This window comes from Aquarana catesbeiana, linkage group LG01 (assembly GCF_042186555.1).
Source record: "Aquarana catesbeiana isolate 2022-GZ linkage group LG01, ASM4218655v1, whole genome shotgun sequence".
Lineage (NCBI taxonomy): Eukaryota > Metazoa > Chordata > Amphibia > Anura > Ranidae > Aquarana > Aquarana catesbeiana.
The window spans coordinates 736860397-736878323 of record NC_133324.1 but is presented as its reverse complement, the minus strand read 5'-3'; the positions used below and the strand labels follow the sequence as shown (position 1 = coordinate 736878323).

At 39.5% G+C, this 17927-nt stretch overlaps 1 protein-coding gene across 2 annotated transcripts in view; it reads left to right on the top strand.

The window, feature by feature from the left end:
* Window positions 1-17927, top strand: part of LRBA (LPS responsive beige-like anchor protein) — a 1038582-nt gene that overhangs the window by 790135 nt on the left and 230520 nt on the right. For both annotated transcript variants that reach the window (XM_073604899.1, XM_073604906.1), the window contains 3 exons: window positions 2166-2268; window positions 8297-8412; window positions 9488-9600. In XM_073604899.1, the coding sequence (XP_073461000.1) occupies window positions 2166-2268; window positions 8297-8412; window positions 9488-9600 (332 nt within the window). The remainder of the gene's footprint in view (window positions 1-2165; window positions 2269-8296; window positions 8413-9487; window positions 9601-17927) is intronic.

Sequence of the window (17927 nt, the reverse complement as noted above, 5' to 3'; positions counted from 1 at the left end):
CTGTATAGCATTACATAATCTAAGTATAATGCAGACAGGTAATTTCAAGTGTGCACGCAATTTAAAAAAAAAAAATCACACATGTCAGCAATACCAAATTACATGTTATTTTTGTATATCAATTGCTATGACTGAAAACTACAAGTCTGTGCTTCATGTCACAACTTTTACAAAGATGACATGGTCCCTGGCTACCAGGTGGTAGGTAAGTTTTCTCATCATTAGAGACTGCATAGATTCTGTTTAAAACCAGAGAGACCTTATTAGTGAAATGAGGCAATCAGCAGGAGGCAGAGTCTTCTCATGCAAATGTGAACGTTCTCATGTATATAAATATTTAGCACTGTGAACACAAGTTTTTTTTTTTTTTTTTTTTTAAACCTTAACACACTTTTATAAAATGATGTTTACTAAACTGGTGATTTTCAATTGTATTTACAATTTCAAATTGTATATCTAAAAGAATAAATACATACTCCTGTCTTTCTTTCATTTTGAGGTAAATGTTACTGAGGTCATAAAAAAGCTTAGCAGACAGAAATATAACAATGATTTTAATCTATCTATGCCTGTTGTGTATGGGTTTTGTATAGCTACAATAATGGAAAATATCAGGGAATATATGAGGATGCAGACCTTTGAATAATACTACCATGGGTGCTACTGGCAAATATTCCTGAAAAAGCTGTAAAAAGCACTCTTCGTTTTTCCCCCCCCAAAAAATAAAAAAGCAAAAAGGCGCATAATAGGATTTCTTAATATTGGGGAATGTTTCCTGTGAAAGTAGCTTACTTTTATGGCATTCTGTTCTTCCTACTTAAACTACCTGAAAAAGGGCAAGTGATCATCTGTACTTTGTATTCGATGCATTTTGCCTGCAGCTTTTTCACTCCCAATTTCTTTTTTTTTTTTTTTAGACCCACAACAGTAAAAATTAGTTTTTGAAGTGCTATTGATGGATTTTAATGAAATTAGCACCTCACTTTCACTTCCAACCCTCTTGCTTTGTAGAAGCCGTGATATTATTTATACATGATGAAGCTGCTCAGAGCAGAGTTCCTAACAGCTGCACATGTGCCATCATCTAAAACTGCAGGGAATCGGGGAGCATAGCCATTAGATAAAGTGGACATGACATATGACATTTTATTAAGTTCTGTTGGATAACGTCACATCAGGCTGTCCTGAAAAAAAAGTCCTGAAGCTGTCCTTTTTTTTTTTTTAGCACACACTCTGGTGGTGTGAACTGGCCTGAGGAAGGAACAATGCTTTTTTTGTCTTGTCTTGCATTGCAATGAGGCTGGGTTCACACTGATGCGAATTGAATGTGGGTTTCCCCACATCCAATTCGCATGACAGGAGAGTGTGACCGAGAGAGCCGGTTCACACAGCTCCGGGGTGGTCGCGGTCCGCATTGAAAAAGGGTCCTGTAAGTCTTTGGCTTAGTTTCAGGTGCAAATTCAGGCAAAAATTTGGACCTGAATCGGTGAACAGCAACGCACTGGACCCCCTGCTGTGACCCGCGGCTGCTTTAGTGTGAATCCACTGGGCAAAGCTGCTTAGCATAGTCCCAATACACCTATTGTGAAAAGGACCCATAAAGTTTGATTGTAATTACTGCAACATTAAGCAGAGAAAGGCAAAGGAGGTTACACAGCTCTGGCACCAGGATGTAAATTTCCACTACTGCCCTGCTGACATTGTTGGATGATGAACTTGATCCCCTTTCACATTGATCTGCTGAGCTTCTCCTGCAGTACCCTGTACTTTTGGTTTTCCTGCGGGTTTGGCTGCACTTTGCCATAGACGTTTATTATATCCCCCGTGTTTCGGTGCGCTTTCATAAAGCGCACCAAAACACCTGCAGGCAGGACTTTTGGTGCGCTTTCAGAAAGCTGAACCGAAAACAGAGGGACATTGCAATATTTAGGATGAAAGGTGTGTTATTTTCTTCACAAGTCAGTTAAGTTGTTTTTTCCTGGAGACATTAATTTGTGCCACTTCTGCTATGTTTTTTTTTTATCTAGTTTTCATGGATCCTATTTCTTAAGCCCTATAATTACTGTAAAAAAAGTAAAGCTTTATTTTTAAGACATTGAACCTTTTAATTTTTCAAACTTTTTCAAACAAAAAAAATCTTAATGCGTGTTGTTTCTTATGTACAGTTGCAGTCATGTTCAACTTTCCAGACCAATCTACAGTGAAAAAAGTGGTTCACTGCCTCCCCAGAGTTGGAATTGGCACGAATTTTGGGCTGCCTCAAACCAGGTGACAAATTGGGGATCTATATTGGGCTACCATACTCTGTATTACTGTGACACACAAGGAATTTATTGTAGTGATCTTTACTTTTTCTGACAAAAATAAACTTTAACATTCATCTTTTGTATTGACTTTATAATTGAGTTTTGAATTACTCTACAGTACATTAAGGTGGTTATAAACCCAAAAGCAAAAATATAATATATTGCAGCTTACCAGTACTTTGATGTGATGGTTGCTTTAGTTTCCTTTTTGGTTTGTTTTCTCATTGCCACCTGGTAATCCTGCCAGTAAGTCTGTTGTTTTTCAACAGAATACACTGTCCTGTAGATGTAGCAGTTATAGGGTTGAGAGAAACCATTTACCATTGACAGGGGTGCTTACAAAGACCAGCTTTTATTTACATTTTTTATCCCAAAAGGATCAAAACTTGCTGTAACTGCCTAAAAACCCTTCCCCCAGATTGACAATGTTGCTGTCCAAAGGCACCCTCTGTGTGCATGCATCCAGTGTAAGCACTCTAATATAGGCGGAGGTGTGTTTTTGACCAGATCACCAGGTGAAAATGGAGGTATAAAAGAAAACCAATGCAGCCACCGCATCTAATGATTAGTAACCTGCAATATATTACATTTTTTGTTTTGGGTTTAATACAGCTTTACACTTTGTTGCATGTGCTGATTTTTCTTTTTATTATATTATAGTGAAGTTAAATAAGAGTATAAAATATAAACAGTGCTGGGTTTTAAATGACGATACGCAACCCATGAATTATGCATATACCTATTATAAATATTTATGAAGGAAAGTGCACAAGCAATAACCATTAAAAAGCTGTACCATGTTCACCCAGACATGATTTATGGTGTTAGGAAATGTGTGTATTTTGCCATAAGCTTTCTTATTCAGTGTTTTTCCACTTCTGTTACAGAAGTGCAGTTTCTCTTCTTCTGTTGATAGGCTGAAGAGATGATAATTTTGCTAACTGTTTTTGCACAAAATCTGCCACTGTGGTGTATCAGATCAGTCCTAGAGGCCCATTGAAATTGAGGACTGTTAGCAGATTATCATAGGCAAATCAGCCTTCAGTTTGTTACACCCGTTGACGTTTAGTGTTTTACTGTCTTTGAGCATTAAGCCCCTGTTCACATTGGAGCGACTAGTCATTGAATTTGACAGGTCAAATCACATGACAAGCCGCATTCTATTGTTGGCAATGGCACTTTTTAAATCGGTGCAGCGCCGACTTTGTGGTGCCGCATCGATTTGACAAAGTAGTACATGCACTACTTTTGGCGATTTCGGGTGTGACTAATAGACGTCTGTACATGAAGCCGCACAGATGTGTTCAAAGTCACACCTGACACGTGGCTTTGAAATCGTGCGATTTCAGATGAAGTTGCACAATTTTAAAGTTGCATTCAATGTGAACAGGGGCTTAATCACAGTAAGTGTAATTTTAATATTTTTATATTGGTCAGCAGAATTGTACTTTTTTTAATGTCAGAGTGAAAACCAATCTTTACAAAGTGAATTCAAGTGGAACTAAAGCCTCTTACCAAAATTCAAGACCCCAAGTTATAGGTGATCTAAACGAGTTCAGACATGTGTGAACCTTGTTGATGAATCTTCACAGAGGAACCACAGAGCGCACCCGCACTGAATAGAGTTGTGTGTCTCTTCTCCACTCCAGTGGTATCACAGCCACCAAGAAAAATGACAACATCCATAGTGTAAAACCACTACATTTATTGGGCAAAAAGACCATATATATATATATATATATATATATATATATATATATATATATACACACAAGATGATTAGTGTAATGTGAACATCAATACAGATAACCAGCGCCTCTGCTACCAGCTCCAGCACACACTATAATGTCAGCACAGGCTCCGCCCCACCGCTGGAGTAGAGAAGAGAGACATAACTGCAGTACAGTACTGTACTTTTTATATATATATATTTTTAAGTTTTCATTTTTTATTGTTTATGTATACTGATTCCCTTACTGTGGTTTAATTTGAGCACCAAGCGCATTTTTTTTTTTTTAAGTAATTGCAATTTAAAAAAAAAATTAAATAACAGGGTGCTTATATGGAACTAAAGTCCTCATTACCTCTCCTCCAACACCACAAAATCTCTTATCACTATTTTCTCCAATGTCTCTTCCAGATGCTGGTCGTTGGCCATCATGGTTGGCTGGCGCAGAATGATGCATCACCTGTGCGTGGCCAGGCGTTCAGTCATCCTGGCACACAAGCACCATACAAGGAATGTAAACTGAGCTGTTTATGTGCATCTCGGTGTACATTTTAGAGAAGACGGTGAGCAGGCATGCAAGTTTATTTTATTGCAGAGCAGACATTGCATGACTCTTCTGCAATAAAAAGCCTGCCTGCTAGTAATTTTATTTTTTAACTTAGACTTTTTAGTTCCATTTTAGGTATACACTTATTTTTAATTTGAGCCACACAAATCAATACTAGAGCAGCGTGAGATTAGTTAGGGAAGAAGCAGCACAGTGATAAGACACCCTTTTGACCTTCTGTCAGAATGTTCCTTGCTAGCTCATTAGCGCCTCAATATAATCAGTATCTATCTCAAAAAAGTGAGTACACCCCTCACATTTTTTGTAAATATTTTATTATATCTTTTCATGTGACAACACTGAAGAAATGACACTTTGCTACAATGTAAAGTAGTGAGTGTACAACTTGTTTAACAGTGTAAATTTGCTGCCCCCTCAAAATAACTCAACACACAGCCATTAATGTCTAAACCACTGGCAACAAAAGTGAGTACACCCCTAAGTGAAAATGACCAAATTGGGCCCAATTAGCCATTTTCCCTCCTGATGTCATGTGACTTGTTAGTGTTACAAGGTCTCAGGTTTGAATGGTGAGCAGGTGTGTTAAATTTTGTTTTATCGCTCTCACTCTCTTACTGGTCACTGGAAGTTCAACATGGCACCTTATGGCAAAGAACTCTCTGAGGATCTGAAAAAAATTATTGTTGCTCTACATAAAGATGGCCTAGGCTATAAGAAGATTGCCAAGACCCTGAAATTGAGTGACAGCATGGTGGCCAAGACCATACAGCAGTTTAACAGGGCAGGTTCCACTCAGAACAGGCCTTGCCATGATCGACCAAAGAAGTTGGGTGCACATGCTCAGCATCATATTCAGAGGTTGTCTTTGGGAAATAGACATATGAGTACTGCCAGCATTACTGCAGAGGTTGAAGGGGTGGGAGGTTAACCTGTCAGTGGCTGTCATCCCAGAAGAAAACATAATGCACAAGAAATCCCGCAAACTGCTTGCTGAAGACAAGCAGACTAAGGACATGGATTACTGGAACCATGATCTGTGGTCAGATGAGACCCAGATAAACTTATTTGGTTCAGATGGTGTCAAGCGTGTGAGGCGGCAACCAGGTGAGGAGTGCAAAGACAAGTGTGTCTTGCCTACAGTCAAGCATGGGAGTGTCAAAGTCTGGGGCTGCATGAGTGTTCCCGGCACTGTGGAGCTACAGTTCATTGGGGGAACCATGAATGCCAACATGTACTGTGACATACTGAAGCAGAGCATGATCCTCTCCCTTCAGAGACTGGGCCGCAGGGCAGTATTTCAACATAACGAACCCAGACACACCTCCAAGATGACCACTACCTTGCTAAAGAAGCTGAGGGTAAAGGTGATGGATTGGCCAAGCATGTCTCCAGACCTAAACCCTATTGAGCATCTGTGGGGCATCCTCAAATACAAGCTGGAGGAGCGAAAGGTCTCTAACATCCACCAGCTAAGTGATGTCATCATGGAGGAGTGGAAGAGGACTTCAGTGGCAACCTGTGAAGCTCTGGTGATCTCCATGCCCAAGAGGGTTAAGGTAATGCTGGAAAATAATGGTGGCCACACAAAATATTGACACTTTGGGCCCATTTTGGACATTTTCACTTAGGGGTGTACTCATTTTTGTTGCCAGTGGTTTAGATATTAATGGCTGTATGTTGAGTTATTTTGAGGGGACAGCAAATTTACACTGCTATACAAACTGCACACTCATTACTTTACATTGTAGCAAAGTGTAATTTCTTCAGTGTTGTCACATGAAAAGTACCTGTTCATGGATGCTTTTGTAAGCTCTCTATTCCTTTCATAGCCTTCCTGGATGTAAACCCGAAAAAATGTTTTTTTTTTTTTTTTTTTTTATGTCATATTGTAGAGTATAAGATTTCCTATCATTTGAGCCCAGTCTTGCCACACAGAGTTAATCCATCTCTGAGCAATCCTCTTTTATTGTTCAGAGAGAGAATTCTTGACAAACTGAGAAAAACTTTGTCAAATACTCCCCCTTGCTGTGAGTGACAGGTGATTTACATATCTTGTGCACTAGCCTAAGAGACGTGCAGTATTTTTAATTCCCACCCACTCCTTTCTTCTGCTGCTCTGCCAGGATTGGATGTTCCATATAACCTCAGCCAGAGGTTGATGGGGGGGGGGGGGGGGGGGGTTGCTGCTGGACACGGCTATATTTTATATATATATATATATATATAATATATATATATATATACACACACTGTATATAGCTGTGTCCAGCAGCACTCCACCCCCCCATAAATTACATGTATAGCGTTTCCGTCCTTTCCTCCGCTCTCCATCCTGACAGAGCCCGTGGGAGAGGAGGGGAGTCTGCTGCGGGGGATGGGGGGGGGCGTGGAGGAGGAAGACACAGCGGGCGGATGAGGACAGGAGGGGGGCCAGAGAAGAAGGGGAAGTGGTGGTGGTTGAGGAGGAGAACGGGTCAGGCGCTGGAGGAGAAAGACACAAGGACAATCGGGGGTTGTCGGTGCAGCGGAGGGACAGCCATGAGCACCGATCTCCCTGCATGGCATTTGATCAGCCGCTTCTCCTTCTCTGCCTCCCGTGGCTTTCAGCGGAAAAGCCATTCAGGGGGATCCATGCTCACAGCTGTCCCCGCCGCACCGATCATCCCTGACTGTCACTGGACAGTGACACGACGTGACAGGAGCCATGAGCGCTCTCTTCTTCTCCTGCGCACACACTTTTCACTCTGGCCAGGTGTGAGTGTAGAGGTGGGCGGGGAGTCTGGTGATGTCATGACTCCGCCCACCGAGTGCCATACAACGGACCCGCCCACTGAATCCGGCACTTTTGGGGGCTCCAAACAGCTAAAGGGGAGACATTTGAAAGGTAAGGATACATTCAGGAGGTATGTATATCCTTATAGATCTCCACTATGGCAGTACTTTAAAAAAGATGAGAGTGGGTTTACATCCACTTTAACCCTCCTTTTCCAGTCTTGAGTTATTTATTTTTATTGGCTGAGAATGGATGGAGGAAGCAAAAGTGAAAATGCGTAAAGTTGATTTTTGCACAGTTGCTATCAAGAGATTGCTAGAGTGCTATGGCAGTTGAAAGCACTTACAGCATACTCTATGCACAGGTACTGTTGGGATATCAAGAGGAAAGATATGGGTTACAATAACAATGTTATATGCACATGCCGAAAGTGACTCAAAAAAGTGTCAAAAAAAACTAAAACAATAGCACAGTGTAACAGAACTGTAAAATATGGTAGTTTATAGTCACCTCTCTCTTGTAGAACTGCTATCCAACACTTGTGTCTGGTAGTGTTCCCCCCAACTGGGCCCTTGGACTCCTCCCACCAACTTCTGGGTCACTGCTGTGCCGTGACCTTTTTTTACAGGATGATTTTGTTTAATAGTAACAGTCTCTTTAAGCATACTATATGTTTAAAAAAAAAAAAAAAAAAAAAACATGCTTACACAGGGGATTTAATAATTGGCTTGTCCGGCTCAGACACTGTTAAATAAGTTAATAGATCTGTCTGTCACTGTTCTCTGTGTGTGTGATGTATATAAATGTCTCTAAACAAAGCTTTGCTTATGTTTTCCTCAGATTGAGGGAATTAACATATGTAGTCAACACTTTTTCTATTTTTTAACTTGAAATTTGTATGTTTCTTTTTTTCTTGGCAGGCGCATCTCCCTAGCTACTGCTCGGCAGATATTTAAAGCATCAAATATGACTCAGCGTTGGCAGCACAGAGAAATTTCAAACTTTGAATACTTGATGTTTCTGAACACAATAGCTGGTAATCTGGCAGCTGTATTACTTTTAACCGCTTCAGCCCCAGACCATTTGGCTGGCAAAAGACCAGAGCACTTTGCGATTCGGCACTGCGTCGCTTTAACTGACAATTGCGCGGTCATGCGACGTGGCTCCCAAACAAAATTGACGTCCTTTTTTCCCCACAAATAGAGCTTTCTTTTGGTGGTATTTGATCACCTCTGCGGTTTTTATTTTTGGCGACAATTTTGAAAAAAACACATTATTTTTGACTTTTTGCTATAATAAATATCCCCAAAAAATATATAAAAAAAAACATTTTTTTTTCCCCAGTGTAGGCCGATATGTATTCTTCTACATATTTTTGGTAAAAAAAATCGCAATAAGCGTATATTGATTGGTTTGCGCAAAAATTTTAGCGTCTACAAAATAGGGTATCGTTTTTTGGCATTTTTATTGTGTTTTACTAGTAATGGCAGCAGTCAGCGATTTTTTTTTTTTTTTTTTTTTATTCTGACTGCGACATTTAGGCGGGACAGGTCGGACACTTTTGGCGCTTTTTTGGGACCATTCACATTTATACAGTGATCAGTGCGATTAAAAATGCATTGATTACTGTGTAAATGTGACTGGCAGTGAAGGGGTTAACCACTAGGGGGCACTGTAAAGTGTGTCCTAGAGAGTGATTCTAACTGTGGGTGGGGATGTGTCACACGACACTGATCACTGCTCCCGATTACAGGGAGCTGTGATCAGTGTCGGTGTCACTAGGCAGAATGGGGAAATGCTTGTTTACATCAGCATTTCCCCGTTCTTCCTCTCCGTGACACGATCGCGGGTATGGGACCTGTGATCACACTCACGGAGCTCGTGGTGGGCGCGCCCGCAAGCTGCTTCTTATAGGGCAACGTACAGGTAGGTTAATATGCCTGTACGTGCCCTTCTGCCGACGTATATCGGTGTGAGCCAGTCGGCAAGCGGTTAACATATTTTCATATTTTATATATTTTTGATGTGTATCCTGATTTATAGAAATGCATTTCTAGTCAGTGGTATCAGATTCTGTACACCACACTAATCTAAATGTGCTATCTTTACAGGACGGACCTACAATGACTTAAATCAGTATCCAGTATTTCCTTGGGTCATCACAAACTATGAATCAGAAGAGCTGGACCTTACTCTTCCAAGCAATTTTAGAGACTTGTCCAAGGTGTGTACCTTTCTACAATGTGTGTGTCCTCCAAGAGTGGGGGTCCATTATTTTAAACTGGTTTCCAAATTTTTTTTGGCTCTCTTCAAGGACTGGCTTGGTACTAATGGGTGGGTGCTAGGCCAATATAATGCCTATATTTAAAAAGGTATAAAAATCTTTACAAGTAAGTACAGCTCTTTAACCACTTCAGCCCCGGAAGGATTTACCCCCTTCCTGACTAGAGCACTTTTTGAGATATGGCACTGCTTCGCTTTAACTGACAATTGCGCGTGCAACGTTGCAACCAAACAAAATTGACGTCCTTTTTTTTCCCACAAATAGAGCTTTCTTTTGGTGGTATTTGATCACCCCTGCGTTTTTTATTTTTTGCGTTATAAACAAAGAAAGAGCAACAATTTTGGGAAAAAAGCAATATTTTTTACTTTTTGCTATAATGAATATCCCCAAAAAATATATAAAAAAACAATTTTTTTTCTCAGTTTAGGCCGATAAGCCTATATTGATTGGTTTGCGCAAAAGTTATAGTGTCTACAAAATAGGGGATAGATTTATAGCAATTTTATTTTTACATTTCTTTTATTAGCAATGACGGCGATCTGTGATTTTTATCATGCCTGCGACATTATGGCGGACACATCAGACACTTTTGACACCATTTTGGAACCATTGTCATTTATACAGCGATCAGTGCTATAAAAATGCACTGATTACTGTGTAAATGACAATGGCAGGGAAGGGGTTAAACACTAGGGGGCGATCAAGGGGTTAAGTGTGTCCTAGGGAGGTTTTCCAACTGTGGGGGGGGGGGGTGGGCTACCAATGACAGGGAGCAGTAGATCCCTGTCATGTCATTAGGCAGAACGGGGAAATGCCTTGTTTACAAAGTCATCTCCCTGTTCTTCTGCTCCGTGACACGATCACGGGCCCCTGCTGGACATAGAGTCCGCGGGACCAGTGGTCACGGAGCATGCAGCGGCACACGCCCACAATGCCGCGATTTAAAGGGGATATACCTGTATGCCCATTTGCCCAGCCGTGCCATTGTGTCAACGTACAACATTGTGCGCTGGTCGGCTAGTGGTTAAGTTTAAGGTCTATAGTCAAGAAGATACTTGAGAATTTGATAAAGGACCACATAGAAGAATTTTTTCTAGAAAACAATAATAGAACTGTTAAGTGAGTCTCCCAGAAGCTGCAGTATCTCTCCTCTTACAGGAACCTCTCCCTCACAGATGGGTTCTCTGTCCCTCACCTATCCACTCATTCCAGGAGTGCCTAAATGAACTGGGGACCCTTTTTTTTTAAAGGGTTTGGCCCACCCAAGATGACTGCCAAAGGTCACCAGAGGTTGTAGAGTGTAGTTAGCTGTTCCCTCTGAGACACCTATAGAGTCTGCAAATGAACAGGTTAAAGACTGTATTCAGAGAGTAGTGCTTTAATAATTCATATCTCTTTATGATCAAAGATGGTTAGCAGTATACTCCAAAGTTAAGGGTCTTGACCCTTATTTGATGTTCTGTTAGAACATAGTGTTGACAATAGCTTGTAATGCCAATTTGCCGTTTTTTTGCAAAAAAATACTTTCTTGCATTAAAAGCGCTATAGACTCCAGAGTAAGAAACACAATCATGCCTTTATACAAAGCATTAGTAAGACCACATCTTCAACATGTACAGTGCCTTGCAAAAGTATTCACCCCCCCCCCTTGGCATTTTTCATGTTTTGTTGCCTCACAACCTGGAATTAACATGGATTGTTTGAGGATTTGCAGATTTGCATCATTTAATTTACAGAACATGCCCACAATGTTGAAGATGTTTTTTTTTTTTATTGTGAAGCAAACAGCAAATAGGACAAAATAACTGAAAAAGTCAATGTGCATAACTATTCACCCTCCTAAAGTCAATACTTTGTAGAGCCACCTTTTGCGGCTATCACAGCTCCAAATCGCTTTGGATAAGTCTCTATGAGCTTGCCACATCTTACCACTGGGATTTTGTCCATTTCTGCTTGCAAAACTGCTCCAGCTCCTTCAAGTTGGATGGTTTGCGCTTGTGAACAGCAATCTTTAAGTCTGACCATAAATTTTCTATTGGAGTGGGGTCTGGGCTTTGACTAGGCCATTCCAACACATTTACATGTTTCCCCTTAAACCACTCAAGTGTTGCTTTAGCAGTGTGTTTGGGGTCATTGTCCTGCTGGAAGGTGAACCTCCGTCCTAGCCTCAAATCACACACAGATTGGTAGGGCTTTTGCTCAAGAATATCCCTGTATGTAGCACCATCCATCTTTCCCTCAACTTAGACCAGTTTCCCAGTCCCGACTGCTGAAAAACATCCCCACAGCATGATGTTGTTTCACTAAGGGGATGGTGTTCTTTGGGTGATGTGATGTGTTGGGTTTACGTCCGACATAGCGCTTTCTTTGATGGCCAAAAAGTTCAATTTTAGTCTCATCAGACCAGAGCACCTTCATCCATACATTTTGGGAGTCTCCCACATGCCTTTTCACAAACTTAAAACGTGCCATTTTGTTTTTTGCTGAAAGTAATGGCTTTCTTCTGGCCACTCTGCCATAAAGCCCAACTCTATGTAGGATACAGCTTATTGTTGTCCTATGTACAGATACTCCAGTCTGCTGTGGAACTCTGCAGTTTCTCCAGGGTTAACTTGGGTGTCTGTGCTGCCTCTCTGATTAATGCCCTCCTTGCCCGGTCCATGAGTTTTGGTGTGGGGCCGTCTCTTGGCAGGTGTGTTGTTGTGTCATGTTCTTTGCATTTGGTTATGATAGATTTGATTGTGCTCCTAGGGATCATCAAAGATTTTGATATTTTTTTTATAACCTAACCCTGACTTGTACTTCTCGAAACATTGTCTCTTACTTGTTTGGAGAGTTCCTTGGTCTTCATGGCAGTGTTAGGTTAGTGGTGCCACTTGCTTAGGTGTTGCAGCCTCTGGGGCCTTTCAAAAAGGTGTGTATATGTAATGACAGATCATGTGACACTTAGATTGCACACAGGTGGACATCATTTCACAAATTATGTGACTTCTGAAGGAAATTGGTTGCACCATAGGTTTTTATGGGCTTCATAACAAAGGGGGTGAATACATATGCACATGCCAATTATCAGTTTTTTATTTCTGAAAAATAGTTTTATGTATATATTTTTCTAATTTTACTTCACCAACTTAGAATATTGTGTTCTGATCCATCACATATAATTCAGATTAAAAAAACATTGAACTAAAGGCTGTAATGTAACAAAATATGTAAAAAGCCAAGGGGGGGTGAATACTTTTGCAAGGCACTGTAATTCAGTTTTGGGCACTGGTTCACAAAAAGGATGTTGGGAAACCTGTGAGTTCAGAGAAGGTAACCAAATGAATGCCTGGTACACACAATCAGAAAATTGGACGAAAAATACCGCTTTCGAAGCGAACGTACGATAATCTGATCATTAGCACGCAGCTTTCGAGAGCCGATCACGACAGTTCATCCGAAATTATTCGGAGGGACAAACACAAAAAATGTTCTTATAAGATATCAGATTGTATGATTTTTATTGATTCAGTACAGTATGTGGCCAAAAAAATTGGAAGAGCAAGACCACGCATGCTCGGAAACGAAATTATACATTACAATAGAATACAACACAAAACATTAATTCCGAAGTTCTATTCTATTGAGAATTTTCAGAAGTTTAGTCAGCACTTCATTTTCGATGTGAGACTAGCATGCAAAAAGAAAAAAGGACGTCCAGTATTCTGATTGTGTGTACGAGGCTTTATAAAAGGCATGGACAGGCTCAGCTATGAGGAAAGATTAACTAAATTTATTCTCTCTTGAGACTAGATTTTTTAAGGTCAGATATGATCAAAATGTATAAATCCGTAAATTGTCCATATAGTGCAAAATTATTCATTACAAGAAGGTCATTACAAAGAGCAAGGGAGAATTCTTTGTGTCTAAAGGAAAAAAAGTTTAACCTTCACATATGGAAAGACTTCTTCACAGTAAGAACTGTGAAAATGTGGAATAGACTCACTCAAAAACTAGTTATAACCAGCTCAGTTGATTGTTTAAAAAAACTCTACATGCATTCCTAAATGCACAGAATATAACTGACTACTAGCATTTATAAGTATTAACACCAGAGATTATTGATCCAGGTAATGTAAGTTTTTTTTTTTCCCTCTTAGATCAACTGTGGATATAGGGTCCCATGCATGGAGGTTTCCAGTTTATTAAATTTGTGTCAGACTTACATATATATATATATTTATATTTATCTCAAAAGTAGGGTTTTAAGTAATATTTTGTCTGCCAAAAATTAGTTTACCCTCTTGCGACTCATGTGTACATGCATTACAGTATGTGCTGTATATTTATTATTAGACTAACAGTGGAGTTCAAATGGGCATTAGCTGTTGGTTTTTATACCGCATGTTATTTTGTGCACTGCTAACAGAGTATGCAGCTTCTGAAAGCACAGCAAAGAAAATGTAGATTAGCCTCATTTGGGTGGATGCTGAATTGATTGGTTTTGTGCTATTTTTTTGAAATGCAGCATACCTGGTCTTGTTCTTCTCACTATATCTCTGGTCAACAGGATATTCTGCTTATATTTCTCCATGTACTGTAGTTAACCATGAATGTGTCTTGCAGACTTACATGTGCAGCCTGATTAATCCTTATGACGTGAAATGCCTCAGAGCAAACAAATTGGTGTCATTTCTATTAATTGAACTGTCGAGGGCTACATGAGAAAATAATACTCTGAATGGCCCCAGCTCTGAAGAGAGTATTTTAAACATGTAGTTTTTAATGAATAAGGCAACCAATTATTCAGTCTTTTAAAATGTTACTGTATATAATATATGCAAGTAGTTTCTTGGTTCTATAGGATACCAAATATACGTGCTAGTGTATGCACATTTTCCTGATTTATGGAAACAAGCTGCTTGTATTTTTAATGTAGTTTAGTTTTTTCATTGTTTCTTGCTTCATCATATACTGTATATTCATTCACTTTCATTCCATGTAACGGCCTAAATAGTACCATTCCTTAGCGTCCTTTTAAGTCCACAGAATCCATGAGGCATTATGAACTAAAGTACGCACTCACTGTCTCTACTGTAATCGTTATTGAGCACCATTCCCTTTGCTGCATATCTGGAGGAAAATGGCAAGTCCAGTAAAATGTATACAATTTATGGTATAACATGGCAAATGCTACAGCTACTATACCCAAGTTGTCTGTTGACATTCTCATTTTAGAAAGAACAAATCTTTATTATTTGCCCATTGATTCCATGGAGGACCCGTGGCACTGCTTTGTGCTTCTCTTTGCATACATTTGCCAGAGATCTGATACTCTGGAGGAATTTATCCTCAAAACTCATTTGCAATTTACTTTTGCATCCAATGATTCAGTCTTAAGCAAATGCACCTTGATTGTCCTGCTTGTTTTATACAGTATATGTTCATAGAACAAGTAAATTTAGGAGAATGTAGAGAGACAGGACAAGACAACACTGAGTGCGGGTTAACTGCTGGAAATGGGTTTCATGTGTATGGAAGTCTCAAGTTATATTAACTCAGTTTTTAGGCACTTTCAGCAGCTGATTTATTTCCTTACTCAGTATCAGCTTCTTTATCTTTTATTCTTTGCCTATGTGGTTGTAAACTTTAGACATTTGAACAAAGCACATACTTCTATACTGTTTACTTGCCTCTATCCAAAGCACTGAGTGTGATTTCTCTCTGCTGCCTTGTTCCTCAGCTAACCACATAAGTCCCTTTCCCAAAACCAAGTGATAAAAAGGTGATGGGGAGAGCTCTCCAGCATACAATCGGTGACTGACATCCACAGTTCTGCATGTTTTGTGTGTAGTGTGAGGAAGGGGTGGCTCCTTTCAGCACCCTAAGGGCAACCCTTGCATGCAATGATTAGAGTTGTCTCCCTAGACTGTGTGCATCCATAGAAACACACAGTTCTATAGCCTAGAGTGACAAGACACTCCCCTGCTCCATTCTCCTCCCTTCCTCTCTTCCTTCCTTCTTCTCTTCCGGACTCAGGACTGCACTGTCCACTCTTAGCTCTTTCCTGTGAAGACCAAACATTTAGGAAGCAGTACTGAGAGAGCAGGAGCCAGCAGCACTGAAAAGTTGTAAACTGCAAGTGCTGGTGTAAGAACATTAAAAATAGTTTACTGGGGAATGTTTACTCAACACTTTAATTATAAAATATTGGAGCATAGAAAAATTGACCCAGAGTGGAGCTGTTGTTCTTAGCATCATATGTATTTTTATGCCTTAGGAAAAAGGAACAGCTTATTGATTTCTGTGGACAACTGCTCTGCTCTTATTTGAGGATTCTTTACATTTTGCATACATTAGCCCTAGAGTGTTTAAGGGGAAAAACATCAGTGTGTTTTAGCCCATCTCAAGCAATCAGATTCTCTGTCTTATTTTTCCATACTGTAAGGGTAGTAATGGACAAAGTATAGGAGAAAAAGCAAATGGTGTTTAGTTGGAGCTTGTTATTGAGGCAAACCAGGCAGTGCGAACATTCTTTATTGGACACCTACCCAGTCATCACACATTGCTACCAGTGATCATAAAGCGCCTTTTATTTGTACAGTCAATTATGAGTTTTACACTTATTTGAATGCATATTTTTCTTTACAAAAGTTTGCTTTCTAAAAACTACAGAGACCCTCATGCATCTCTGGCATGTAAAGGATGATAATGTGATACTTTCTCTGTTGTATGTTTTTTATTTCTGCTCCTTGAAACTTCACAGTATAGTTCTCTGAGAACAGTACTGAGAACAGTGATTCAGTGTATGGATGCACATTTTGCCGTTCCATGTATTTATGCACTCCTAAATTATGGATGACACCAAAACTGCAGACGCAGGATGCTGGGGGCTGAGGAATCTGACGACTTGCAAGAGCTGTCTGTCTGGTATATAGAAAAAGGTTAGATAAGAGACAGACCTGTATCTAGTGACTAAAATGGAGACAGATTACTGTACAATGACTTTCCACAGAAATAAGAGGGTTTACATTGAATAAGGCTAAAAGAGGAGAACCCAGACATAGAAAGGGCTTGGGGGCCCTCTACGTGCAGCTCCTTCAGAGCCTTTGTAGCACACACATGTACTGTACCTATTCAGCAGTGTTGGAAAACTAACAGTAGGTGCTCAAATAAATCCATTGTGAGGATGGGGCTCTGCACCAGTTTTTCTACATAGTCGTGAAACTGTTAGTAAGGGATAGTTAGATTAAGAAATAATTTGCAAGGCTCCAAATGTGGAATAAGACCATTGTTTTCTGTGATATGTAAATACTTACTGTTTGACAGGATAACTCCCTTTTGTTAGAAAAAAAAACATTTATATATATATATATATATATATATATATATATATTAGGTGTCTGATTTGTCCACCGCATTGTCGCAGTCCCACTAAGAATCGCTGATCGCCGCTATTATTAGTAAAATAAATAAATTTTAAAAATCCCATATTATTCCCAATTATTATACGCTTATTGGGATTTTTTTTTACCATTGATGAAGACAATTTTTTAGATTTTTTTTTATTTTTTTTTATTGGATATGTTTTATAGCAGAAAGTAAAATATATATATATATTTATTCAAAATTGTCAGCTTTTTTTGTTTATCGCGCAAAATATAAAAACCGCAGAGGTGATCAAATACCACCAAAACAAAGCTATATTTGTGGGAAAAGAATACATAAATTGTATTTGGACACAGCGTCGCATGACCGTGCAATTGTCAGTTAAAGTAACGCAGTGCCGTATCGCATAAAATGGCTTGGTCATTAAGGGGGTAACACCTTCCAGGACTGAAGTTGTTAATTGAAAAGAAAAAGTTTTTTGCTGCAGACTTTGTCCTCACTTTGTCTCCATTTCCAGACAGAATATGAAGGGAGATCTCCCATATGGGGTCATGGAGCTCAATAAAGGGAGTTTGGCACTCTGTCAGAAACATTTTAAAAAGGACTTCTGTTTAGGGAGTAAATATAGGCTTTTGTTGATTTTATTTTTTTTTGTTAAAAACCATACATTAGAAATGCATTGTATTAATTTTTACATTGCAAAATGTTTGTGCAGTATTTATTTTCTGTAGTTCTAAAGGCTGTAGAAATTATGTTTGTTTTGAATGTATAGACTAAGAATAAATACAATATCTGTTAAAATGAATAAATGCAATGATCTGAAACAGCGGTTAGTGCTATATATTATCTTAAAGTGGAGCTCCACCCAAAAGGGTACCCACTCCCACTTCCGCTAG